The sequence below is a fragment of the Arvicola amphibius genome, chromosome 5, assembly GCF_903992535.2.
Source record: "Arvicola amphibius chromosome 5, mArvAmp1.2, whole genome shotgun sequence".
Classification (NCBI taxonomy): Eukaryota; Metazoa; Chordata; class Mammalia; order Rodentia; family Cricetidae; genus Arvicola; species Arvicola amphibius.
Genome location: NC_052051.1, coordinates 110216233 through 110243741, shown reverse-complemented (window position 1 = coordinate 110243741; position 27509 = coordinate 110216233). Strand labels below are relative to the sequence as shown.

General features: G+C 39.8%; 1 protein-coding gene across 1 annotated transcript in view; it reads right to left on the bottom strand.

Moving 5' to 3' along the window:
- Camk4 (calcium/calmodulin dependent protein kinase IV) overlaps positions 1-27509 on the bottom strand; it is a 224219-nt gene that overhangs the window by 104499 nt on the left and 92211 nt on the right. Inside the window, exon 2 of the mRNA XM_038330633.1 lies at positions 3708-3786. Within this exon, the coding sequence (XP_038186561.1) occupies positions 3708-3786 (79 nt within the window). The remainder of the gene's footprint in view (positions 1-3707; positions 3787-27509) is intronic.

Here is a 27509-nt window from a genome sequence, read left to right as displayed (position 1 = left end):
AAGAAACAATACTGTAATAAAATGATTCAAGATAAATTCCAATAAAAATGTTTAAACAGATCTTGAGAAACATTATTTATTATTATTATTATTAATTATTATACAATTAACTCTAAAAGGAGATAAGAAACATTTTATTTAGCATGTTTATATAGTAAGTTAATCACTTATATACACTAAGTTAATCACTTAAAACAGTGCTTCTTAACCTTCCTAATACTTTGAACCATTAATAGAAGTACTCATGTTATGGTGACCCGACCATAAAATTATTTCATTGCTACTTCATAACTGTAATTTTGCTACTGTTGTGAATTGTAATGCAACTATCTGTGTTTTCAGATGGTCTTAGGTGACCCCTGTGAAAGAGGCATTCAACCCTCAAAGGGGTGGTGACCCACAGTTTGAGAACCACTAACTTATAAGCTAGGTAAATTTCTTTGCATTTATTAACATTTTAATATGAAATATATTTATCATCAGATAAAATATTAGATTTCTAATGTAACCCTATACCATCTGATAAAATGATTGGCAGAAATGTGCTAAGATGTAATTAATTATGATGTGGTCACACTGGAAAGGGTGGGCGTCCCACATAGCAACACTGGTATTCCTATAAGACGAATAACACTATGCTATATGCCTTCCCGGGGTAAATGACATGGAGAAATAGGAGAAAAAGTCAGCCTTTTGGCAACAGAGGCAGAAACTGGAAGGATGATCTATAAGTCAAGGCACACCAAGGATAGGTTACTGTCTCTAGAAGCCTGGCAAGACGCATGAGGCATGAAGAAGATTCTCACTCAGGGCCTCAAAGAAAACTATCTCTGATAACTTTGGCTTCGGAAATCTAGTTTCCAAAATTGAAGAAAATTTTTGTTTGTTTGTTTGTTTTGGTTTTTTGAGACTGGGTTTCTCTGTAGTTTTAGAGCCTGTCCTGAAACTAGCTCTTGTAGACCAGGCTGGCCTCAAACTCACAGAGATTCACTTATCTCTGCCTCCCAAGTGCTGGCATTAAAGGTGTGTGCTACCACTGCCCGGCCTAAGAAAATGAATTTATATTTGCCAAATTTTGGTAGTTGTTTTACTATTTCTATTATGGAAGAGTAGGTGGGTGGGTAGGTGGGTGGGTAGGTGGGTGGATGGATGAATTCATAAACGATAGATAGATAGATAGATAGATAGATAGATAGATAGATAGATGATAGATAGATAGATGATAGATAGGAAGATAGATAGATAGATAGATAGATAGATAGATAGATAGATAGATAGATAGATAGATAGGAAGATAGATAGATACATAGATAGAAAGATAGATAGATAGATAGATAGATAGATAGATAGATAGATAGATAGATAGATAGATAGATAGATAGGAAGATAGATAGATAGATACATAGATAGAAAGATAGATAGATAGATAGATAGATAGATAGATAGATAGATAGATAGATAGATAATAGATAGGAAGATAGATAGATGATAGATAGGAAGATAGATAGGAAGATAAATGATGCCGTTTTAGGCAGACTAAGTTCAAGTCCTCCTAAGTTTATCCCTAATCATTATATGAGAATATTAGGAAGTATTCAATGAGGTTATATGTGGTCCCATAGTTCTTAACTGAATCACACAAAACTATAAGTCAGAAACTGTTTAATTGAGGCAATTTTATGTGGCCTGACATAAGAAATTACATAAATAAGTCAACCTTTCTGAACACCCTGATCTTATTTGTCCTCAGGTACAAAACCTTTGCTGACTGTTCTAAGAAAACATTTCCTCTGCATTATTTTGCGCTGCAAACAGAGCCATAGTACCCATTCATTTTCCTTAGAAAGGAAAGCTTCTATCTCCATGACCTATATGAAGCTAAACACTGGAGGCAATTTGTTCTTCGTGACTTTGCCTGCTATTTCTCTCATTTACACATCTCCAAGCATGGTTTAATATCCTCAATGACAAAGCTGGGGATTCCATCTAAGTCACGGTCAGTGCCAAGGTTCCTCCAGGGGTTTTTCTCTCGTTCTATTTGGCACAGCAGAAACTAACCGTGTTTGACATCATCTGCCTCGCAGCTCCACCTGACACATGGTTCCCATCCACATGCTCTCGGGTGGCTTTCGGCAAGATCCGCCCACCTCTCAGATCTCAGTCAGTGTGCAGCCCTCTCTGGCCTGACTTGCGACCACCCCGACTCTGTAAATTAAGTGTCAGGGTGCACCACCATGTCGATCTTCACACAAAATATTTTTAAATGGTCGCTTCCTAGAATTTCATGTTATCCACCCCTTTTCAAAATTTCCTCAGTCGTAAAAATATGAAAAAGGAAATAACTTGGCAATTTAGTAACATTCTAACCAGTAAGAAAATACATAGCCACCAAGTCTAACTATAACGTGAAAGATTACTACTAAAACCACTTACTTTTTTTCTTAAAAATTGGATATTTGAAAGAAAATTATATTTACAAAAATTTTAAGTAATACTTAGTTCAGGAAATTTTACAATAAAAATGATATAGAAAAAGTCAGAAATGTAATTAAAATATTCCTGTAATTTGAGATTGACTTAAGAAAAATTTTATGACAAAAAATCAATGTGTGAGATTTATGGTTATTAATTGCCACTTAAATTGCTATCTACTCTAATTTAACTGTGGGGTTTTTTGTTTGTTTGTTTGGTTGGTTGGTCGGTTGTTTTTTTTGCACAGCTTAGGACTCTAACAGACTATGTAAAAATGTCATTTTGTTTCTGGTTGGCTAAAATCCTGGACTGTTAAGTTCATCCTTCCTGACACTGTAGATGCCCCTGCACTGGGCAGCACATAACAGCTGGAGAAACAAGCTGCCCTTTGGAGATGGAAGCCTCCTATCCCTTGACACTGAAATGCCAGACACATCTTTCTCTGGGACACTTTGCAACCAGGTTTTCAGAAGTCCACACATCTCTCATATCTTTTCATATAAAAATTGACAAAGGAACAGTATGCTATGAAGTGTGTCTTGTCTTTTTGTAGTTTTACGAGCAGAATCTAACCCTTAAACAGAAAAGAACAGAAAGAGCCGTAAGGCTGAAAGAGTGTCACATAGGGACACCACCCAACATGTGACCTCACAGGCTTCCTGTCTTCTCATTAGCGTTACAAAGGAACCTTAGACACACGTGGGCAGACATTTGTCTAGCTCGTGTAAGAGCTTCAGCAAATGGAGCAAAACTCTAGAACAAAAGCTTCCCTTCTTGTCTATATTTGAAGGTCTAGTCTGGGAAGCAGCAATATTTGTCCAGTTCCACGTCTACAACACACCCACCCTTAGAAAGCCTAGGCAGATTAGAAGCTGATGATTCCTTTCAAAACACAGACATTGAAGTTCCGCTTCATCTTCTTTTAAGTCACAGGCTACTCTAGTGTGCTAATACTAGAGAATTAGCATATTAAAATGCAGGCTAGCGCCCTCACTCCATAGATATACACATATACCCCATGAGCACACCCGTATGCAAGACTTCCTTCCCTGCTCCAATGCTTTTCCTTGCCATCCTCCTTTCCACAAATCAGATCCAGTTTAAGAACCAGTGTCTCTCTCACGTGGCTTCCATCAGACAACAATTGCCTTCTCCATGATCACTTTGATTTTTGAGTCAGATGTCTTGCTTTTCGGTTCTCTCAGAGATACTATTATATAATGAAATGAACTTACTGTTTTCTTTAACACTTTGAGAGCATAGGGCTTCTGGGTCCCCTTCTGTTTGCATCTGTACACAATGGATGTAGCACCCCTTGAGGGGGAAAAAGACAAAAAGGAAATGTTATGCTGTGGGCATGACTTACAGAGGAAATCTTCAAAGTGTCTCTTGCAGGTTTGCTCATGATTACCAAGGGTTCATAACTAGATACTGGTCCAAGATGCCAAGAGCCTGTTTTTCCTCATAACTGACATCTCTCAGAAAATTCTACGATTTTTACTGGCTTTGCTTGCTGATGCCAAGAAGCATGCCCAGGGTCATTGCATTTGATGGGCTCTTAAGAAAATCAAGTCATCGGGAAAATAACATTTTTTTTTTTTTTATCAAGAACAGCCAAACACTGGAGTCCCAGGGTTCCTAAAAGTCCGTGGTTGGAACGAAATAAACCAGAAAGCTTCAGGGGGAGGGTTCTGAGTTCAGCGTTCTCGTGAGTGGCTGAACAGACTGGACTTCTTCAAGTGGGTAAAGGAGCTCCGGAAGTGCCCACTGCCCCTTTGTATTCTGCTGAGGAGCTAAGAAGGGATTGCTTGGCTAGTTCCATCTGTGTGTGGAGCTCAAGGGGAGTTCTTCACAGAGATCACATGGTCTGAACGCCCCCACACCACATACAAAGCAAGAGAGCAAGAAAACAGAGACATAGAGGGCTCGGCCGGCCACAGTGGTTTAAGTTTCAACTTTGAGAAAGAACTTTCGGGAATACCTTAAAGTAAGATCAGTTTGAATTAAGCCTTTTAGACTCTGAAGACCAAGCAGAAGGACTTGGTTGCTTTTTACTCCTTACTCTTTTGGGGGCCTGATACCCAGCTTCCAGATAATCACATGGAGGCCTTTTCTTTATTTTGAATGCCCAGCCTTAGCTTGACTTGTTTCTACCCAGCTTTTTGTGAATTACCCCATCTATCTTTTGCCGCTGGGCTTTTATCTTTATCTACTCCTACATGCCTTTACTTCTTACTCCATGGCTGGCTGTGTAGCTCGGTGGCTGGCCTATGGACATCTCCTCTCCCTCTTTCACTTCTTGATCTTCCCTTCCCAGCTTTCTCTTCCTATTTATTCTCTCTGCCTGACAGCCCCACCTATTTCTCTCTCCAGCCTAGCTATTGACTGTTCAGCTCTTTATTAGACCAATCAGGTGTTTTAGACAGGCAAAGTAACACAGCTTCATAGAGTTAAACAAATGCAATGTGAAAGAACACAACGTATCTTCGCATCACTAAAACAAATGTTCCACAGCATAAACAAATGTAACACATCCTAAAATAATATTCCACAACAGACTTCTGATGACATATTCAGCTCATGGACCTGTAATTCTACATATGCACAGAGAATTTTAATAATCAAACACATGCCAGGTGCCTGAGTACAATTAACTTTCAACAGGCAGAAGTCAGGCCTGGAGCACCAAAGCAGTTACATTTTAAAACATGTTAAGAGACAATACATATATGCAAGGAGTTCTAAAGGAGAAATAAGTGAAGATAAAATAAAGACGGTCATACTATGTGCTAGGTATTATATTTTTTAAAGGTAGATCCTAATTAATTAAAGATGTATGTTATATAACCTAGGTCAATGGCTAAAATAATTATTTGAAATAAAACTATATAATTTAATAATAAAGTTAAATGCAAAACTCAAAATTGAATGCAAAGTAAGGGAAAAAACCCAAGGGACTCAACAAGTAAAATAGCTATAAGGTAGTGGGTTGAAATTCAGTAAGAATAATTACACTAAATTTAAGCTAAATATAACAATTAAAACCTCATTTATTCATTGTATTGGATCATAACACCAGGACTAAACTGCATACTATAAACAAAATCCATTTATGGATAAAGGAAATGTAGGTCAAAAAATAAAATGACCAATAAAAGCTATATGCAGAGCTTTAACACCTACATTTATATCAAAGTGAATCTCGGAAAATCAGTAGGGGAATACTACTAAGTTTTGAAAGGTCAGATTCCCTAAGTTACCAAAGTATGCACAAATGTGCATGCATATCACAACAGATCTCTAAGATACATGAAGCTCATGCATAGAGCTGGAAGATGTAAGAATATCCATAACCATATGTGGAGTCTAAGCATGCTCTCAGCAACTGGTAGAAAACGTAGCAAACTTTTGCCAAGGATACAGAATATATGAGTGACATTACCAACTAAATTAAGCTAGCCTGTATTTATAGAAAACGACAAAAAGAGCAGAATACAAAAATATACAGAAATAGTTCTATGTGTACATGAAGACTCCATTTATCAGTATAAAGACAGTTCAGCAGAGAAAGAATCATCTTCCCAAAAAGAGGTGCTAATAAAAAACAACAGAATGGGAGAAAATATTTATAAAACATATCTGATGAGAGGTAAATATCCAAAAATATGTAAGGGACTCAAACAAGTCAATATTAGGAAAGCAAATACACAAATTCACACAGTGGAAAGGGAGTGGACATTTCTTGAAAGCAGACATGCCGCTGCTCAGTTCAGTAGGTACTTCACGCCACTAATCAACAGAAATACCAAAGGCAAACGGACATGAGATGCCAGGCTCTACCTGTCAAAACAGCCTTTATCAAAAAGATGGATCAAATCGAGTATTTCTGGGGATGTAGAAGACAATCTGTGTACACTGTTAGTGGGGACATTTAACTGGTGGGGATTAACACAGTCACTGTTTAAAAAGAACTACAAAGTGTCCTTTAACCCGTTAAACATATTACCTTCCTAGGATTCAACAGTTCAGCATTGAGTATATCATTGAGGGAATGAAACAAGCAAGTCAAAGGGCTACCTGCGCTCCCACATCCAATGCAGCTTCGTTAATAATATGACATGAAATCCACCCAAGTGTCCACCCTGGCATGAATGTGATAGGCATATACAAAACGAAACACTATTAAACTTTTGAAAACAAGAGAATTCTGTCGTTTTCCAGAAACACGGGTAAACCTGGAAAATGACATCACATGAAATAAAGCCAGGCCTAGGATGGCAAACGTGAGTGACCTCAATTCTATGCTGAGTCTAGAGAAACTCAACTCCAGAAGCCGAGCAGAAACCTGGAACAGTGGCACACGCCTTTAACCGCAGCAATGGTGGGGTAAACACGGGTGGATCTCTGTGAGTTTGGGGCAGCCTCATCTGCATGGTGTTCTTAGGCCAGCTAGGGCTATACAGTGAAAACCTGTCTCAGTCAATCAATCATCGATAAACAATAAATAAATAAATGAAAAATCAGAAAAGAGAAACAGACTGGAATTGTAACTATGAGACTCAGGGGCACGGTGACCAGGGGGTGTTGCTCAAAGGATAAAAGATAACGCACTAATATGATAAATTTCAAACACCATGAAGCATGGGGCAGGATGAAGATACAGGTTTTTAATTTTCAAATATAAATAGGACCTGAACACATACATTACCAAGGACAAAACATTAAGGACAAACAGGAACATAAAAGACACTCAGGATCATAGTCATCGGGGAAATGCTAGTTATTATGGTAAGGCTCCAAAACCACAGACCCATTTGAAGGCTTTTTAATTGCATCATTCAGCTTATGTGAAGACTCTGGCATATCCTTATACAGATAGAATGTAGACAATTGCTTGTTTAGGACTGGAAGAAGGGAAAATGGGGACTGCTAATGATCAGAGTGTCTTTTTAAAAATAATATATTTGTATTAATTCTTTGAGTATTTCATACATACATGCATACATACATGTATCTTGGTGACATTCATCCCTACACCTCCCTATGACTCCACCTAGATTGACCGCTAACCCAGTGCCCTCTCCCAACTCTCTGTTCGTGTTCTCTCTCTCTCTCTCTCTCTCTCTCTCTCTCTCTCTCTCTCTCTCTCTCTCTCTCTCTCCTCTCTCCCTCTCTCTCTCCCTCCATCCGTCCTTCTCTCTCTCCATCCCTCCCCCACCCCCCATAACCCTCTGAATACAATCTGTCCTGCCCATATGCTTTGTACAGAACCACTGGAACACACTGACCTAACAGGGGCCACACCCTTAAAGGAAATCAACTTTCTCTCCCCCACAAGCCACCAACTGTCCCATTTCTTCACTAGGGATCACAGGAAGGAATCTGTTTCGGACAGTCAGTTGTTTCAATGCTTTAAAGAAAAGTCCCTTTAAAGTCACTTTTTACCAGTGAAGTCCCACTGGGTGTAGTAGCTGGAATGAAAATGGCCCCCCTAGGCTCACAGGGAGTGGCATTATTTGAAAAGATTAGGACTCTGCTGACTCAGAGATCCAGATGTACAACTCTTGGCTCCTTCTCCAGTGATGGAGGACTTTCATTGCTTAATTAATAAAGAAACTGCTTGGCCCAATAGGTCAGAACATAGGTGGGTGGAATAGACAGAACAGGATGCTGGGAGTGAGGCAGACACTTCAGGCAGTCGCCATAGGCAGTCGCCATGCTTCTCCTCTCCAAAACAGACGCAGGTTAAGATCTCTCCTGGTAAGTGATCACCTCGTGGTGCTACACAGATTACTAATTATGGGTTAAAGCAAGATGTGAGAATCAACCAATAAGAGGCTGAAACTAAAGGGCCAGGCAGTGTTTAAAAGAATACAGTTTCTGTGTAATTATTTTGGGTAAAACTAGCCAGGTGGCAGGACACAGCCCACCGTTCCATCTACACTCCAGCACCATGTCTGTCTGCATGCCACCATGCTTCCTGCTATGATGATAATAGACTAAACCTCTGAACTGTAAGCCAGCCCCAATTAAATGTTTTCCTTTGTAAGAGTGGCTGTGGTCATAGAGTCTCTTTCCAGCAGCAGAAACCCTAACTCGGGGTAGATTCACCACACTTCAGGGTAGACTCCAGACCAGGAGTGGCTGGCTAACACAAAACAATGGTGTTTTGTAGACTATGTCTCACTTTTGCTTTTTTTGGTTTTTTTATTGATCTTTTGCTTGTTTATTTTAATTTCATTTGCGTGTTTCTGTGGGGCTATTTTTGTAATGTTTCTTATTATATTTGTTATTTTGTTTTGTATTCATTTTCATTGTGTGTGTATGTGTGTGCGTTTCTTTTGTTTGTGGGTTCTCTTTTCTTTCTTTCATTGAAAATATTTTTTTCCATACAATATATTCTAGCCATGGTTTCAACTCCCCCAAAATGTCCCCCATCTTCCCTCCCAACAGATTCTACACCCTTTCTGTCTCTCGTTAGAAAACAGGCATCTAAAAAATAATAATAACATAAGATAAAAGACAAACAAAAAACTGGACTAGGACAAAACAAACAGAAGAAAAAGGGTCACAGGAAATGCAGAAGAGACATATGTGAACACAGACACGCACGTTCATATGCAAAAGACTCCTCTAAAAACACAAAACTGGAAGCCATAAGGTATATGCAAAGAACCTATAAAGTAGAAAAAAAGAAAGAAAGGGAGAAAATGCCCCATCAAAACTTATAAGGCAAAGAATGTACAAAGAAGTCCTGAGTTCTTTAGTGTTGGTCATGTGCTGCTGGGCAAGGGGCCTGGCTCTGCAGGACCGGCACATGTATGAATTCACAGAGACAGAGACAGCATGCACAGGGCCTGCATGGCTCTGTGGGTTCCAGCGCTGAGAGCAGATGTGGACACAAACCCACATCCTTAACCCAGCTATGCCCAATTGATAACCATTCTCCAACAGAAAAAATCAATTCTCTCCAATGGAGTCTCACAGGGATAGGAATTACTCTTGTCTGTTTTGTTTTGTTTGTTTTCTTTTAAGATAGAGAATAAAAGAACATGATGTTTGGGGCTAGGGAGGTGGGGAGGGAGAAAACTTAGAAGGAGCTGAAGGACAAGAAAATCATGATCAAAAAACACTGTATGAAAAAGTTCAGTAAAAAGGTTCAAAAATAAAAGGTTTCCTTTAATTTGGGTTGTGAGATAACAGGACTTCACCTCCACTTAGGTTAGCTTTCCTCTTCTCTGCGACTTCCCCATCCCTACTGTCACACCCAACCCTGCTTACACTTTCAGTCCTCAGGATCCCGTCTCACTGCTTCCGGTTTTACTTACAATCTACTACCCTCCCTTCCTTGGTGGGAAGGCCCCATTCTAGTTTCCTGGCTTCCACTTGTGTTCCAAGTTAAATACACAAAAGATTTGAAACCAGGATCTTGGATATGAGAAAGAGTATGTGGTCTCTCTGGGCTTCAGTTACCTTACACTCAGTGTAAATAGATTTGCAGTAACATTTATTTAGCTGAAAATTTCATAGAAGAACACGTGTTTAACAAAAGAGAAAGCACTGTGGATTAAAGGAGTAAGCAGGAATGGAGACGGGAAAGTGGGGAAATTGGTCGCATCTAAGGCTCTATGAAAAAGCCTTACAGGAACCTCTACTTGGTAAGCTAATTTAAAACCACAACTTGAAAAGAGTTCCTATGAAAATGCCCTGCAGAGATGCACAATGGTGGTTCCAGAAGGCATGGGTTATTGACGTGTGGGGTGCTTCCCTACAAATTTTGTCAGGGTTGTAATAAACCACAGAGTTCTCCAAAACAACACATCCCATTGCCCTTTTTCTTGGCTACTGTAGTGGTTTACATGAGAATGGATCCCAGGGCTCAGATCTGAGCACCTGACCCTGTGACTGCATGCAACTGCCTTTCCAACTCTCAGAGAGCAGGTGCACAGTTATATCAAAATGACCAGAGTTCATTTGCAGAAACAAAGAAAAACCTTTTTTTATTTCAAATAAGAAAGTAGTGAAAATAACCAAGGGGTGAGACTAAGAAGGGGAAATCAGAAGAAGAGGGTGTTAAAAAAGCGATGGAAAAAGGATGCTTGCCCTATGTAATGGTGTGAGGAGCATGGGACAATGACTGATGGATAAATAGTCCCATATACACCAGCAAAGGACTCCAACTTGAAACATCTTCAGGCAAGTTGTTCAAGGTCTTCACTCATCTCTAAATTAGCCCAGATGTTCCCCAGTGGCTCTAGTCAAGCAATAAGGGGGTGTACATATATATAATGCATACTACATTGCATAATTAGATGGATTATATAGAGTCCTGTCATTATATTGTACATAATTTGCTAAGCCTATTACAGGCTGGACTACCTACTCTTTAATGAAAAGTATAGCATTGCCTGTGTTTGTAACTTTTTAAACCTTGGTATGTGCACGATGATAACCATCATCTGAGATGAAACTCTAACTCAAAGTAATTCTTCTGACACTCATGGTCAAGAAACCCAGAGTGAAAGCAACAGCCAAGCCCAGGCTCTAAAGGGCACTGGGCTTCATCACCATCGAGGCAGTTAAAGAAATGCTCACTTGAACAGCTCTGGCCTCCTTGGTCATTTTGTAAGGACTAGCTGTATGTGAACAGACAGGAACAATGAGGCACCTTTTTGTTGAATCACACATCCCTGTCTTCAAATCTATCATCTCCTTGTTTCCTTTGGATCTTAGGGATCACTATACTATACAATTCCCTATGGAGGAATGAAGGTGCAAAACTACCCAATGCTTTCTGTGTTAAAATGTATTGTCGATGTCTTTTGAAATGTATGTGTATGTTTGTGTGTTTATATATGTTTGTACAACATATTCACATGCATGTGCATGGGAGTGCCTGTGTGCACATGTGTATACTTGTATGTGTGTGTGTGTGTGTGTGTGTGTGTGTGTGTGTGTGTGTGTGTGTGTGAAGACCGGAGCTTGATGACAGGTGCTTTCCTCTTTTCCTCTTTCACTATCTAACTTTATGAGACAGGGTCTCTTGCTGAACTGGGAGCTCACTGATTCAGCTAGACTAGCTCACCAGCAGGGCCCGGGAGTCGTCTGGTTTCTGCCCCACTGGTGCTGGAAGTACAGTCCTAGATGCCAGGCTCAGCTTCTGTTTGTTTGGGGTTTATTTTTGTTGTTATTGTTGTTTTGTTTGAGACAGGGTTTCTCTGTGCTTTGAAGCCTGTCCTGGAACTCACTTGGTAGACCAGGCTGGCCTCGAACTCACAGAGATCCACCTGACTCTGCCTCCCGAGTGCTGGGATTAAAGGCGTGTGCCACCACGGCCTGGCCAGGCTCAGCTTTTTGCATGGGTTCTGAAAGACTGAACTCAGGTCGTCGAATTTGCACAGCCAATGCTTAACCAACTTAGCTGCATCCCCAGCCCTGTCGTGATTTCTATGTTGAAATAATTTGTATATAAACATATTAAAATGATGTTCCATTTTCATATTCACACATTTAAGTTAGTCATTTGATTTTGGCAAATAATCTACACTATATTTTGAAGAAATTAGTGAAACATTATTTTGCATAAATCTAGTGTATTTTTAATTGTAATCCTAGACTTAAAAGCTGTTGATTATATATTTGCATCTTGAGATTTTGTTGAAATATTTTAAAAGCTTTTGCCAAAAACTATTTATAAATTAAAACTGTTGTTGAGTTAATTCAATGTGGCGAGAAAATTCAGCAATCCATGCTGTTTAATAGACTTACTTCTGCATGAATTATTGAGAAGTAGTAAGTTTTCAGTTGGTAACTTTTTCAATTTTTTCATAAATTTTGGGTGGGTTTTGAAAATCACTTTCTCTTACTTTTTTCTATTTTTCTATCAGTTACCATAAGTGAAAATAGAATAGGGGGGAGTGTTAAGGCTATATATTCGTAATTGGATGTTTAATCTCATCTTGAAACAAGGTGGTTTTATTGGAATTTTTTTCTTAACTTCTTCTGAAATTTACATTAAAATGAATTGCCCCTTCTCTGACTGTGTCACGGCTCCTCAACGCTCTCTACCCACAGCGCTTCAAGGTATTCTTCCAGAACCAATGCCAAAAGCAAACCAAAACATTATCCCACAGATCGAAAATGAATGATAAAAATTCTCAAACAATTTACTCTCTGATGAGCATTTTCAATCTACAACTGAAGTGGATGCCAGAATTGAGAGGCTGTCATGTTCGTGGCCAGAATGTAGAGGCTGACAATTTCTGGAAGTGTTCCAGGTGAATCAGCTATTACAGCCTCATAGTAAATCTCAAAAACTCCACATCAGAGAACAATGTTAATGCCCAAACCCTAGGACACCCCCAAGCGCAAGGTCTGATGAGCTCAGCATCTGAGTGTTTCTGCAAACACACTCCCCATTCTCGAGTTCATGTACATCCTGACTCCTGGGATCCTGTCCCTCATTTCATGGCAGCCTGCGTTCTACTTGGTGTCTCATCCTGACTTTTCCAGCCGTCTACCTAGTGACTTCCTTAGTTGTTGCTTCATCCTGATGTCTTCTGACTCCACCCACTGCCTTGCAGGTATAATTCCTGACCCCACTCTCCTTCACGAATTCTTCCTTACTCTACCAGCTCACTCCGGTCAGCAGCGGGAGCCAGTGGCTCCATATTCCAAACCCTTGCTTACTGATCTCTCCAAGAAGTTTCCCATCCACATCTGGTTACTAAAGTTTATCTCGACACCTGGATCCCTTCAAAAGACTCTTTAGAAATGATTCTTCTTATTTAAAAAAAAAAAGAAATGAATGAGGCCCTCATCCTTAAGTAAAGCAAAAGCCCGGAGGCGCTGAATTCCAGGCACTAGAAAAGAAGCAGCTTTGCATCTTCACCGCCAAGGAGCATGTGGAATAAAGCTGTGACATTCTTACAGGTCCTTCACTTTGTAGCTGACCACTCGGTGCCTCATACTGTTGGCTATTCGTATCCACTAACAGAACTTCTTCTGTGTCATTTGCATCCTTTTCCCTATGTGCAATTGTGTGCATGCAGAAAGAATATCCAAAGCTGAATTCTCCTTCAAATGTTTAATGTCCTAACACAGTATGAGATCTCATATAGCTATAACTCTGTCATTCACCTTTACCCCATCACGTCCTACCATTCAATACCAACCATCTACTAGAAGGCATTTAATTTATAGGCAATACAACCCCCACATCTTTACTTATGCTCACTAACATTAATAAACAATATTCAACAGTTCTAAATACCATTAATCATTTGTTAAAGATGCCAATCATGCAATATCTCAGTCCACAATTTACATTTTTTCAATGAAATGAAATGCAGAGATGTTTTAGTATTAATGTACGTTGCTGCTGAGATACATTTCATTGTTGTTACTGAAAGGAGCAACCACAGTTGACTTACTCATCCACTTCAAACATTTAGTGGACATACTGGTAATATTTTCTTCCTAATTCAATTCTAACTTTGTAATGATACATAATGATAATACACCTTTTTTTCCGGATAAGACAAAGATTTTGATTTGGAAAGCAATCTCGGAATGTCAGGCAGACCAGGAACTGCACAAGGCCTCTTTCAGTGTCAGGAGAACAAAGCCAGTCAGGGTCAGGAGGACAAGGAACTGTGCAAGGCCTCTCCCAAGGTCAGGCTGACCAGGAACAGCACAAGGTGTCTCCTAGTGTCAGGCAGACCAGCAACTGTGCAAGACCTCTCCCAGGGTCTGGAGGACAAGGAACTGTGTGCAAGGCCTCTCTCAGGGTCAGGAGAACAAGACCATTCTGGTAACACGCAACCATTCACAGAAATTGCTCTCCAAGACTTCAAGCTTGCATTTCCAAATATGACCAAGTAGGAAATGCAATTATTCTCAAAGACTATAAAAGCTACTTAATTGCAGTTCACTCCATTTTTAAGGCTGAACTTGTTAGAGTGTAAACATGATTCTTAAGTTTGTGTGGGAATGAGAATATTTTTCGTATCTTCAAAAGCATCTGAAGTCACTGCTCACTCTCAAAATGGAGTAGGTTTAACTCAATTAAAATGTACCCAAACCCTACCCAAATAAACAAAAATGTAGAACTAACGGAAGCCAGGGAGATGGCTCAGAGGCTAAAGGTACTTGCTGCCAAGCCCGACAGACTGAGTTCAGTCCCCCAAACCAACACGATGGAATACATGAACGAACTCCCAAGGCTGTCTCTAATCTCCACACACGTGCTGTGGCACTGTGAGCTCTGACACAAACAAATGTTCAGGTGTGCAAACAAAAATAAATAAATAAAGCAAAAATGCATAACCACTGTATAGGGAATGTAACGGAACAAAAGAATGGTTCTGGCCCTTAGTGAACTTACATATGGTATGGAAATAAAAGAATATGTAAGTACATAATTTTTAAAAGAGGCCGATGCTAACAGATATTAAGCATGTGACTTTGGGTTAGTATTCACTGCTGTCAATCATTTGAGTGTGTGAGCGCCAATGGGAGCCTCTTTCTCCTTTCTGCCATTGCAGTCTGATTTTTTTGTTGTTTTTTATTTTCTGTGTTCTAAATCAGTTTGCTGGTTGTCTGCAATTTCCATTTATCATGTCAAAGGACAGAGTATTGCTTTGCTTTGTTTAAAAACTGCTTCCTATCAAATGCTTCATTTTTAAATTTTCTTCACTTTTTATTTATTCTGTGTGTCTTTAACATCATGTTCTTGATCCCATTCATACCCCTGTCCCTTGACATCTGCCCTCTGCCCTCTGCCCCTGCACCCCAACCCAAATAAAACAAAATTTAAGATTAAAAAAAGGAATTTTTTTTTTAAAGAACAGGGAAAAATTTTAAATCTTGTCATGGAAGCTGCAATATGACAAAGTAAGTCACAACATGGAGTCCTTTGTCCAAAATCTTTACTTGAAAGTGTTCATTGCAGAGTCATTGGCCTGGTTTGAGGCCTGTGGTTTCTACCACACCATCGATGCTGGAACTAGAACTCTTCTTGGGTATCCTATTGATGCCCTGTGTTGTGGGGATCTTGAGTCTATCGGTCAGCTTCCTTCACATACTCCAGCAGGTCACAGATGGGGTAGATTTTGGAGCATGGCCAAGTCATAAGCCTGGGTCTATGCCTGAACAGATGTAGGGTTGGTCTACCAGATGGGAAATGGGAACAGCTCTCCCATGCTCACAACTTAGGGGCAGGCTCACCCACACCTGCACTACCAGGGATGGTTCTCTCACTCTTGTGACCACAGGGCCAGCTCTCCTACCTGCCCCAGGCATTGATGGGGGACAATCATTCTCTCATTTATGCTGCCACAAGATAGATAAATTTTCCTTCTTTAATAATAATAAACTGCTTCCTTCTTTTTGGTGTTCTCTTTTTTTTTTCACTTTCTACTGTCATTTAAACTTGGTAAATACTTTAATATTTTATTTTTCAATACTCTATTTCATCACTTGTCATGGCTTCCAAAGCACATCAGTTCCCTGTTCTGCTAAGGGCCACTCTCAGAGTTACAGCGCTTTCCCTACTTTATTACAGCTTGCTCATATATAAACACAGAATCCTAAAAGTGGTACTTCTACCACCTTTCCTCCTCTCTCCTTAGGGATGTTATAATGATCTATTTTACACATTATTTATTACAATACTGTATAATATACTTCAATTATTTGATCCTGCTTAAAAGAGTCAGCAAGAACAAATAAAACAAGTCCTTTCTATGATACTACTGTTCTTGAGTTTTATGTCTTCATCTATTCCTATAAATCTGAGTTTATATCCAGTATTATTTTATCCATGTATGTAAATGACAGATTACCTCAGTGTTCATTTATTTTATTTTAATTGTCTTTATTCGTGTGTGTGTGTGTGTGTGTGTGTGTGTGTGTGTGTGTGTGCATACGAGTGTGTGCTGGTACACAGGCAGGAGGACATGCATAAGTGTGAAGACTTCCAGGCAGCCTTTGGTGTCGTTCTCTTTAGGCGTCAGTCACCTGATTTTGAGACAGGGCTCTCCCTGGGGTCTGGGACTGTGGCTGAGGCCCAGAACCAGGTTCACAGGTGCAAGCCACCATACCTGGCTTTCCAAGTGAGCTGTGGGGACTGAACTGCTTCTGGGGCAAGCACTCACCAACTGAGCTCTACTCACACGTCTAAACTCCTATTTTCGCTAAACACAGAACTCTGGGCGGAAGGGTTTTTCCTTTCTCCTTGCAAAGCTTTAAGCGTGCTGTTCCACCGTCTTCTGTCCTCTTGGCTCAGGACTATGCTCAGCACTTCAGTCATCGGCCCACCGCGCATGTCAACTGACGGCAGTACATCAGCTGTATCGGGCTGGCGTCTCGTATCCTAGGATAGGTGTCCAATACTCTTGCACTCAAAGCAGTGACCACTCTAGTTGAGTCTTTTTTCTTTATTATTATTATTATTATTATTATTATTATTATTATTATTAATTATTATTATTATTACAAATTTTCACCTCCTCCCCTCCTCCCATTTTCCTTCTCATCCCCTTATTCCCCCTTCCCCTCCCTCTCCAGTCCAAAGGGCAGTCAGGGTTCCCTGCCCTGTGGGAAGTCCAAGGTCCTCCCCGCTCCATCCAGATCTATGAAGGTGAGCATCCAAACAGACTAGGTTCCCTAGTTGAGTCTTGATCCCATGCTGTGGTCCTCACTTTAGATTTTAACCCTTACTCCTAAAGTGTGATCCTTTTGAAGTTCCAATCGAGTATCTGAGATACGCAGTGACGTCTGTCTACCTTCGCTTAGCCAGAAATGTCTTTCGATAGTACTTGCCTACTTACCCTCTGTTATCATTCTGTCTCCCAGTAGTTATTGCTGCTTGGTATCATAAAGCCTCCCATCCATCACTCCCTGTTTGATAGCCAAAGTGAATGTGGGACTCTTGTGTGAACCTTCTTCAAGAACCTCAGACCTACACCATCCCCTGCTCAGTGCCTTCTTGGATTGCTTACCCAAGAAAGGTCAATGCAGTACCTGGTACTCCCTCACTACCAAGATCAGAAACCCTTCCCTATAGTCTTATTTTTAATCACCTTATTGAGATATCTAAATATTTAAATCAGATATTACTTTTGCAAAAGAGAAAATTATGTTTATACTTTAGGCACTTATTAAGAGCAAATTACAGATGCTAACAAACTTTGTGATTGAAGGAGATTAGCAAATAAAATATCATGAGAGTAGAAATAGCAAAATCCCCTTGGCTTCCAGGCAGCCTTTGAAACATCAACAGCATCTGTTATTGTTTCTGGAGGAGAGAGAATTTTGAGGCATGAGTTATAATTACATTATATCAAAACACTGTGCCCCCAATTTTTCCTGTTGAATAGATGATCAAGATGACACATTTCAGGACTAAATAATGAACCCATTTTAGATCACAGGCCTTGACATGATTCTCATTCTAAAGGATTCATATGGCTAAGAGCTCTGCCAGATGGCTCATTTAGACAAGGAAAAGATTTCCTCTCTGAGCTGTAACTTGGGTTTTCTGATATTCAGGAACATTTCAGATTTGATATTAAGAACCTATATAGATCTGAAATCATACAACTATGTGCATATACTCTGTTTAATAGTCTTTTAATGAATTTTATGCTTTTTAACCCGTTACTCCTCTAGTTTTTAAGATGCTGGATTCTGAACTAGTTTGGAAATAACATATAAAATTCCTTCACACAATCAAGAGAAATTGGATGTGCCCATAGCAGAGGATTAAACCAAGTGCACAGACCTTCTGTGCATAGGAATCTACAGGATTAATCATATGCCCATGACACTGGCGATGACCAGAAATAAACCTACTAGACCTTCATCACAATCAGAGTGCTCATCTACAGAATAGCCATACAGGCCATAGCCACAAAAAAGTTCAAACTCTTTGTACGTTCTATAAACATAAATGTTATAATACTTAGATGATCACTTTATCGCTTCCATTTATCTAACAAATATCATAACATGATTCCTGGACTTTACAGTTGAAGTACATAAGTATTGCTTATTCCCCTCTGAAAGTCACAACTGTTTCTGTATCATGTGAGTCCTTAGAATTGACAATGACATATTCCTTGAAATGAGAATCTGTTTAAAAGAGCTAGCTAAGACAGATGGAGGCCCTAAAACTAACAACTGGCTCCAAATCGCTGTGTACTAGGACTCTGGAATTTCACTTCCTTCTTTTGGTTTAGCTAGTCCCTGCCTGGTTCCTCCCCCAGATTCACAAGGCTTCCCCCTCCCTCAGTTTCTGGCAGAAAAATTTCAAGTACTTTTTCTAATCAAATATACCAGCAGATTTATTCCATCTGCTGACATCAGAGTTTACGAAGTGGGCCTGAGCCCCTTCAATGCTGAGTATTTTGCGTCTTTTGGCAGGATTTCCAATTTTGTGGGGAGAGGTTAATTTTGATGACTCTTTGGTAGCTTTTCTACATTTAATTTATGAATCAAAAGCAAGAAAGAAAAGCTTAAATCAGATAGAAATGTCATAGCAATTTTTTGTATGTTCTAAATCCTCAAAACTAGGCAGAATTCAATTCAAAAGTCAGCAACAAAAATATAACAACAAAACCCCTCAATTTTAAGTAGAGTATTTTTACCTTTTCCCCGCTTTTACATGCAGTTTTCCAGGGAGTTTAATTGTTTTGAATTTTCATTTCTAGCCAGTATTGACATCATTTTTCCCCACCATATCCCTCCCTTTATCTCCTCCCATACCCTCTCTCCCCACCCTACTCCCTCTCAGATTCATAGTTTCTGTCTCTTTAGCGTGTGTGTGTGTGTGTGTGTGTGTGTGTTGTGTGAATCAATACATAAACACAACTGCTGAGTCCATTTTGTGTTGCTCATATGATTTTAGATCTGGGACACTTGGTACTAGATAAGCACTTACAGAGCACATCTGTGGGAAGACCTTTCTGATTATGTAGAGCATAGCCAGCATTTTAGATTTTGTGCAGTATTTGGCCAGTGCAGTTTAATGAACCTTGATTCATTCTGACATTGTAGGTAGTTAATGGAACTACAGGGGAATACGCTTACTAATAGGCCATTGTCTCTGTACAGAGCTAGTTTTCCCTAGGCTTTCTGGCTTTGGATACAGAAGGAAGAATGAAGGACATCGGAGTTCATCCAGATACAAAAAAATTGTAGTAACCATCTGTGCCTTATCAGATCACCATGGAATAACGTTAGAATTTAACAACAATTCTACCCCCAGAAAGCCTACAAACTCATGGAAAGTGAACAGTCAACTACTGAACCACCCCTGGGTCAAGGAAGAAATAAAGAAAGAAATTAAAGTCTTCCTTGAATTCAATGAAAATAAAGACACAACATACTCAAACCTATGGGACACTATGAAAGCAGTGCTAAGAGGAAAGTTCAATGCACTAAGTGCCCACTTAAAGAAAACAGAGAAAGCTCACATTGGAGACTTAACAGCACACCTGCAAGCTCTAGAAAAAAAAGAAGCAGATTTACCCAGGAGGAGTAGAAGACTGGAAACAATCAAACTGAGGGCTGAAATCAACAAAATAGAAACATAGAAAACAATCCAAAGAATAAATGAAACAAAGAGCTGGTTCTTCGAGAAAATCAACAAGATTGACAAACCCCTATCCAAACTAATCAAAAGACAGAGAGAGCGAGAACACGCAAATTAATAAGATCAGAAATGAAAAGGGGGACATAACAGCAGACACTGAGGAAATTCAGAGAATCATTAGGTCTTATTACAAAAGCCTATATGCCACAAAATTGGAAAATGTAAAAGAAATGGACATTTTTTAGATAAGTACCATATACCAAAATTAAATCAAGACCAAGTGAACAATTTAAATAGACTTATAAGTCATGAGAAAATAGAAGCTGTCATCAAAAACCTCCCAACCAAAAAAAGCCCAGGACCAGATCGTTTTAGTACAGAATTCTACCAGAACTTCCAAGAAGAGCTAATACCTATACTCCTTAATGTGTTTCACATAATAAAAACAGAAGAGTCATTGCCAAACTCTTTTTATGAAGCTACATTTACCCTGATACCAAAACCAGACAAAGACTCAACCAAGAAAGAGAATTATAGACCAATCTCACTCATGAACATTGATGCAAAAATTCTCAATAAAATACTGGCAAACCGAATCCAAAAACAAAGTCTTTAAAGAGACAGAGTACAGACAGTCATAGAATAAAGAAATAAAGAAAAATAAGCCACATAAAGTTGGAAAATACACAGAAAGTCTGGATTATGTATATTATTGTGTTTTCTTTGAATTTTTTATTAAAAATTTCTGCCTCCTCCCCGCCTCCCAATTACCCCCCTCCCTCCTCCACTCCTCCTCCCTCTCTGTCCAGAGAGCAGTAAGGGTTCCCTGCCCTGTGGGAAGTCGAAGTTCCTCCCCCCTTGATCTAGACAATGAGGGCTGCTTAGAAGCCAAGGACAATGACACTGGATTTGGACCCTACTACACATACTGGCTTTGGGGGTCCTGGCCTGTTTGGATGCTCACCTTTCTTTGAATTTTTTGACTGTTAAAAGAGCTATGTAACAAGAGACATTTCATTGTATGGACTGCCAAGTTCAACCAACATAAAGGTATCTTGATTTCAGAATTTGAGTCTAAAGATTTGTTGCTTTGGAAAAGAGGTTCTTCTTTTGTTTCCACAGAGGATGAAAGCCTATGAATTCATTCCAGGCTAATGTGGTTTGATGAACCAAGATCACCTAAATGGTCTCTGAGAACATCCCAAAAATTACTTTGCCAAATAAACAGCAGGAAGTAGTTTGGAAAGAACTACACCCAAATTACTTAAATAATTATGTATGAATGTTTGTTTACATTTAAAGAGGGATATGCTATAAAGATTTGCATTGGTATGGATCTTGGTTTATTGATACAAATTTAAGGTTAATTTTGTTATATGTGTATTTCTGCTCTTGATTAAGGTATTGTGTTCATATAGCTCATTTTATTTATTTATTTTTTTGGTTTTTCGAGACAGAGTTTCCCTGTAGTTTCTAGAGCCTGTCTTGGATCTAGCTCTTGTAAACCAGGCTGGCCTCAAACTCAGAGATCCGCCTGCCTCTGACTCCCGAATGCTGGGATTAAAGGCGTGCGCCACCACTGCCCAGCTCTATATAGCTCATTTTAAAATGTAAAGCATAATTAAGAAATATACGTTAATAGGTAATCATCTATAACAGTCAAGCTTGCAGTCATGCTAGTTAGGTTCTCTAGATATACTGAGATATATTTCAGATGAATAGGGATTCTTCAAATCTTACAAAGACCTTCAGAATATGGCATTTAAACTGTTTTAAGAACTTGGGGCTTTTCATGACAATGAGACACATCTGTTCCTGGCAGCACCAATCTACTTCAAGAGGATGATGGGTATTGAAGAGGCTCCTTATGGCATATATTAGGTATTTGGGCAAGAAACTGCTCTTGCCTAGACTGCTTGATAAAATGGACATGCAGGACCCACAGAAAAATGACTGCTGAAGTTGCCTAAAGAAGGTGAGAAGATCCTTCAGGGTTCCTGCTTCATTCTAGACATTCTTCAGGACACAGAAGAAAGTGACTGACAAACTACTAATACAGACGAAACTGTCTTTGAAATTTCCTGCTTCATGAAAGTCTGCTGAATACTATGGTCCTGTGGGCTGAAGATTGGATGCCTCAACAATACAGAAGATCTTTGGGTGATTGTCCAGGCAACGAGATGTCTCTGTCAATTCTAGAGTTTTGGAAGTTGCTTACAATACACTTCCTGTTTACTTAGGTAATATTATATCCTCTGGAGACTATGATGGAGTTGAAGAATAAAAAGTTATAATTATAGTTTTCCTTAGTTATTATAAAAGATAAAGTAGATATCAATATTTTAACTATAATTCTGGCTGGATAACTGTTTTGTTGTATGTAATCTTACTATATTCAAGTTAAAACCTTCCTTTTTATGTAGACAGAAAGGGATGTGGGACTCCCTTTTGTAAATGTGTTGCTTTTATTGGTTAATGAATAAAGAAGCTATCTTGGGCCTGCACAGGGCAGAATAGAGATAGGCAGGAAAACTGAACTGAATGCTGGGAGAAAGAAGGTGGAGTGAGGAGATGCCATGGAGCCACCAGAGGAGAAAGACACAAGCCACCAGCTGGAACCTTGCCCATAGGCCATGAGCCTCATGATAAAATCTAAAATAATAGAAATTGTTTAATTTAAGAGATAAGAGTGAGCTAGAAATATGCATAAGCTACTGGCCAAACAGTATTGCAAATAATACACTTTCTGTGGGGTATTTCGGGAGTCTGGGTGATTAGGAAATGAACAAGAGGCCTCCTACAACACGCTACAATGACCAAGATGGTAAAATAACCCTAAAGGTGCAATGGGGTAACTTATAGCTATCTATTAGAATTAGAGCTTGGTCCATAGGAGGAAAATTATGCCTGGTAATGGAAATGCAGGCAACTAACTCCCTGTGACTAATGAAGCCCCAGAACTTAGAGCCAGGTCAACTATTGCCAATTCTCTAAACCAATATAATGAACCCTTAGGTGCAGTCTAAGTACTTATCTCTCTTCCCACAGGTAAGTGTAGAGATCTTAACCCACATCAAAGAGGCTTCTTTTGAAACAAACAGAGACCACTGAAGAAAGCCACAGCTGCTTAGAGTGCAGAGGACAGCTGAGTAAGGAAAGCCTGGCTGTAACTGACACAACTCCTATACCCAAGGCTCAGGGAACGTCACAAAAGAGGGAGCAGAAAGATGGTAAAGGCAGAGAACCAGGAAGTCTGCTTCAAAATTGTGTTTTCTATAAATGACACGGAAGCCAACTCAAAAAATCTCAGCAAGATGGCTGCCAAAAAAAAAAAAAAAAGATCTGCACAATGCCAATACCAAACATCAGATGACAAGTCAAAGCAAGTAAGAGAAATACTACAGGGCTCCTTCCTAGATATCCTTTTCATTTTTAACTACACATATATGTGCATACATGTAGGTATGTACATATGAATGTACAGGTACCCTCAGAGTGCAGGTGTCAGATCCCTTAGAGCCACCAGATGTTGGTGCTGGGGACCAAAAAGTCCTCTTCAAGAGAACTCTGAAACACGGACCATATCTCCAGTAACCAGGGAATGTTTAGATAGCTGTGAATCATATTACAGTATTGTTCTCTGTAGTTCAGGAAATGCAGTATTAACAGACACTAAAGGTTTCTTTCCCTGGTTATTTATCAATGCCAATGAAATATTGATAATGTTTAGTTGTTATTCTTCTTCTCTGGTAACAATGTGACCATAACTTAACATAAGGAGACCTTTTATTTTTAAAAAATTAGTTAAGCAAATACTGGGTTTCTAGAGTCAAGTGTGACACCATCTCCACAGCTGCTGAGGCGACTTCTTTGCCTATCCTTTTGCTGGTTCCTCAACTTCCATTTGAAACTGAAGGACTAATCCTCCCAGCTACAGGAAGATCAATCAATACCTCTTAGAGACTCAGTATTAAAAGGAAAAGTCATTTAGGCACCCTAATCTTCAAAGGAAAAGAGGCTTCCAAAGTGTACAGCAAATGTCAGACTGAGCCTCCTGGGCAAAGGTTTGTGGGGTAGGACTAAGCCATGGAAAACAGCTAAGTGGTCCGTGGTGATCCCAAAGCACCCTGAACTGAAGTCACCAAAGCGGGTCACAGAAAGGGAAGTGGCCTGGTTACCTCATTGTCTCTAGGGGAGTGGAAGCATCTCCTGCCCTGCTACTGTGGAGTGGTTTGGCTATGGGAATCTAGGAGGAAGAGATGAAAGCATTAGGCTACAAGCCAGGGCTTTGCTGTGATTAGAGATGATTTTAGTATCCACTAGAGAATTTCGGTTTCCTCTTTATTAATAATAATGTTTTCTTAGGCTCATAAAATAATGAGTTGTCCTAAAATGCAATCCTTAATGGGTAATACGCAATGGTATAATGTTTCCGGCATTAATTTGAAATGACATTAAATTATTGTCTAATGAACCAAAAAAAGAGATAGCTAAAAGTTCATTTATGGCCTATTTAGCTTTAATCCTAGATACTAATCAGCCTTCTACAAAAAGCAGAGGCATGGGTAACATACACAGAGGAAAATGGATTCTGACCTGGACTGAGGTCCTTTGCAATCATCACTCGGGTGGCAATCAAGGGCTCAGGCAGAAACTCCCGTGGGCTGCACACCCGGAGACACTCACATGAGCCTTTTCCACAAAACATGGCAGCATTTGTCTAAATGTTACAAGAAGAAAGTCATTTTTTTCCAAACTAGCATTTATTTAGCTCCTCCTGCATGCCTTGAGGGGGAAGAGGATTGGTGAGCTTAAACCTAAGAGGAAACAAAGCAAGAAGGAAGTCAGCTTAGACTATCCTGGGGATTACGGCTCACGTGAAGGATGCCACGACAGTGAGGGGCACATACATAGGGCTGGATGAACTCCGTCGTCCTTCATTCTTCCTTCTGTATCCAAAGCCAGAAAGCCTAGGGAAAACTAGCTCTGTACACAGACAATGGCCTATTAGTAAGCGTATTCCCCTGTAGTTCTATTAACTACCTACAATGTCAGAATGAATCAATGTGCATTAAACTGCATTGGCCAAATACTACACAAAATCTAAAAAGCTGGCTATGCTCTCCATAGTCAATGGAGAGGCGAGTGCCAGCAAAAGTTCTTAACTATCTCTGCACACAGTGACCTTTCCCTTCGCTTAGCAATTTCATGGTTCAGTTCCTAGTGTATGTCTTGAAGAACTGTAGCTAAAAGGTCATCCAAAGGTACATACATGCTTCAACTATTTTGTTTTATGTGTTATTGTTATTATTGCTATTAGTTTGTGTGGGCATGCAAGTGTGCGTGTCTGCACGCTATCACAACACAGCGTGTATGTGAAGACAGGGTACATTGTGAGACTCTCCTTCCTACTGTGGGTTCCAGGGATCAAACTCAGATTATCAGACTCGGCGGCAAGAGCCTTAACCCACAGGGCCAAAACATTTACTAAGAAATGAGGTTGTGAACAGAAAGAGCCACACGGAGTCAGAATATGTGACCTATTGTCAAATATCATTTGGGAACTGACTTCTCGTTTTTTTTTTTTTTAATAAAATACTCTTACTGACATCACTTTGTTTCCTGAGAATTCTAGTTGTTGTTAGGAATGAAAATACATTTCAAAAGAATTCTAGGAAGCCTCTATATTTTGTGATAAAGACTGTAAAAATTATAATAAATACGAACAATCAGGTCTCTTGGAACAGAGAAGAAAACGAGCAGTTATCAGCTACACTGGACCAGATATGGTGTTGTGCTTATTATTAATGCACTGTTATTAATACCTAATAATCAGACTAGCTAATACCTATTTTAGAAATGAAAATGTCTAAGCTCAGAGAGGCCCCTGAACTTGCTTACGGTTAGACACAGGTAACTGAGACAGGCAGATCTGACTCAGAGCCCGTGCTTACAGTCACAGGACAGCTGCTCATTCGGTGATCCTGACACCCGACCTAGGACATCCCCTCTTTGCTGACAGTCCCAGCACCCACTGCACCAGAAGGACTTGCCCCATGCTGCAGGATGCATCACCTGGAAATGGATTTGTTTCCTGTAATGAACAGGTTCTTTGTGCAGAAAATTCACTATCTGACAATCAAGAATGTTGTTTTTTCTTTACAAAGAAAATCATTGGTACTTTAGGGGGGTTCTGTTTACATGTTTTTAGTTCTTCCCTTTACAAATGATTCTTTTTATTAACAAATTTTGAACTTCCATAATTTTACACATTTATATAGTATAGTTTGATTACCCCAACCCATTCCTATTTCCCTTCCACACCTGCCAGTTCCCATGCTTCGTTACAAATCTCTTTCCTACATTCACTAGTTTTTGTTTTGTTTGGTGTCCCACAGAGTTTAACTAGGACCATCTCTGTGCCCCGAATTTGAAACTATCCATCAAAGCCAGGTGGACACACTGGTAGGTGTAACACCTGGATCCCATACGCCACCTCTGGCTTTCGATCTATATCAAGAGAGTTCTTAAAGAAACAGAGCAATTCAAGAGCAGCAAGTCAATGCTACCTCAGTGCCACAGGAGACTGACAAAATTATCCACACGGGCTCCTTACTAGAATGACACTAAGGACAGAAAGCGTGTTTAATATATTTACAATTGGCATGACTGAGAAACTTTTTGAAGAAGTCAGAAAATCCCTTAGGTGTGCTTGAAATGCCAGCTCTGTCACATGAACAGAGTGTGTGCTAGCTCAGTGCCACCTGGGTATCCCTGTGCACACAGTATACCACACACCCTATACTGTGTAGACTCTGAATCTGTTCCTGAGCCCTCCCCCTCCCCCTTTCCTTCCGGGTGGAGGAACAGGTTCATCAATATGCCAACTTTTAAAAGGTTTTCTATGCAAAGATCTACTACTCGTCACACAGAATCCACAGAGGAGCAAGGCCAGCCATATCCTGTGCTAACCAGCAGCCTCCCTGAAAGTCTTATCCAAAGACAGCAGCTCTGCAGGTGGGGTCTGTCACGTGGCAACAGGCAGCCCCCACCACCAGCCAATTTTAGAAAATCTGAGGGAAAGAAACTAGAATTTTTTTCTGTTGGTCTTGAACATAATTATGACTTATACAAACTGATGTTATATCTTTGCGATTAAAAAAGGGGGTGGAAGAAGGTTCTGAGAAGGGGGTTGAAGGTTTTCACATCACCCAACAATGCTCTCGCTATGGGAAGGTTAAGACATCAGATTCTTTAAAGACCTTCTGTGTACACATAAACCCCATGGTTCAGATTCCGTTTTACTATGCCGGCATTCTTAGAATGGAGCAGGCAAGGTTCATCACATTCTGTGAAAAGGAAGCTCACTGTTAAGAGGAACACAACGGGGGTCACACATACCCACAACAGAAAACAAAGCACTTCAAATGAACTCAAATAA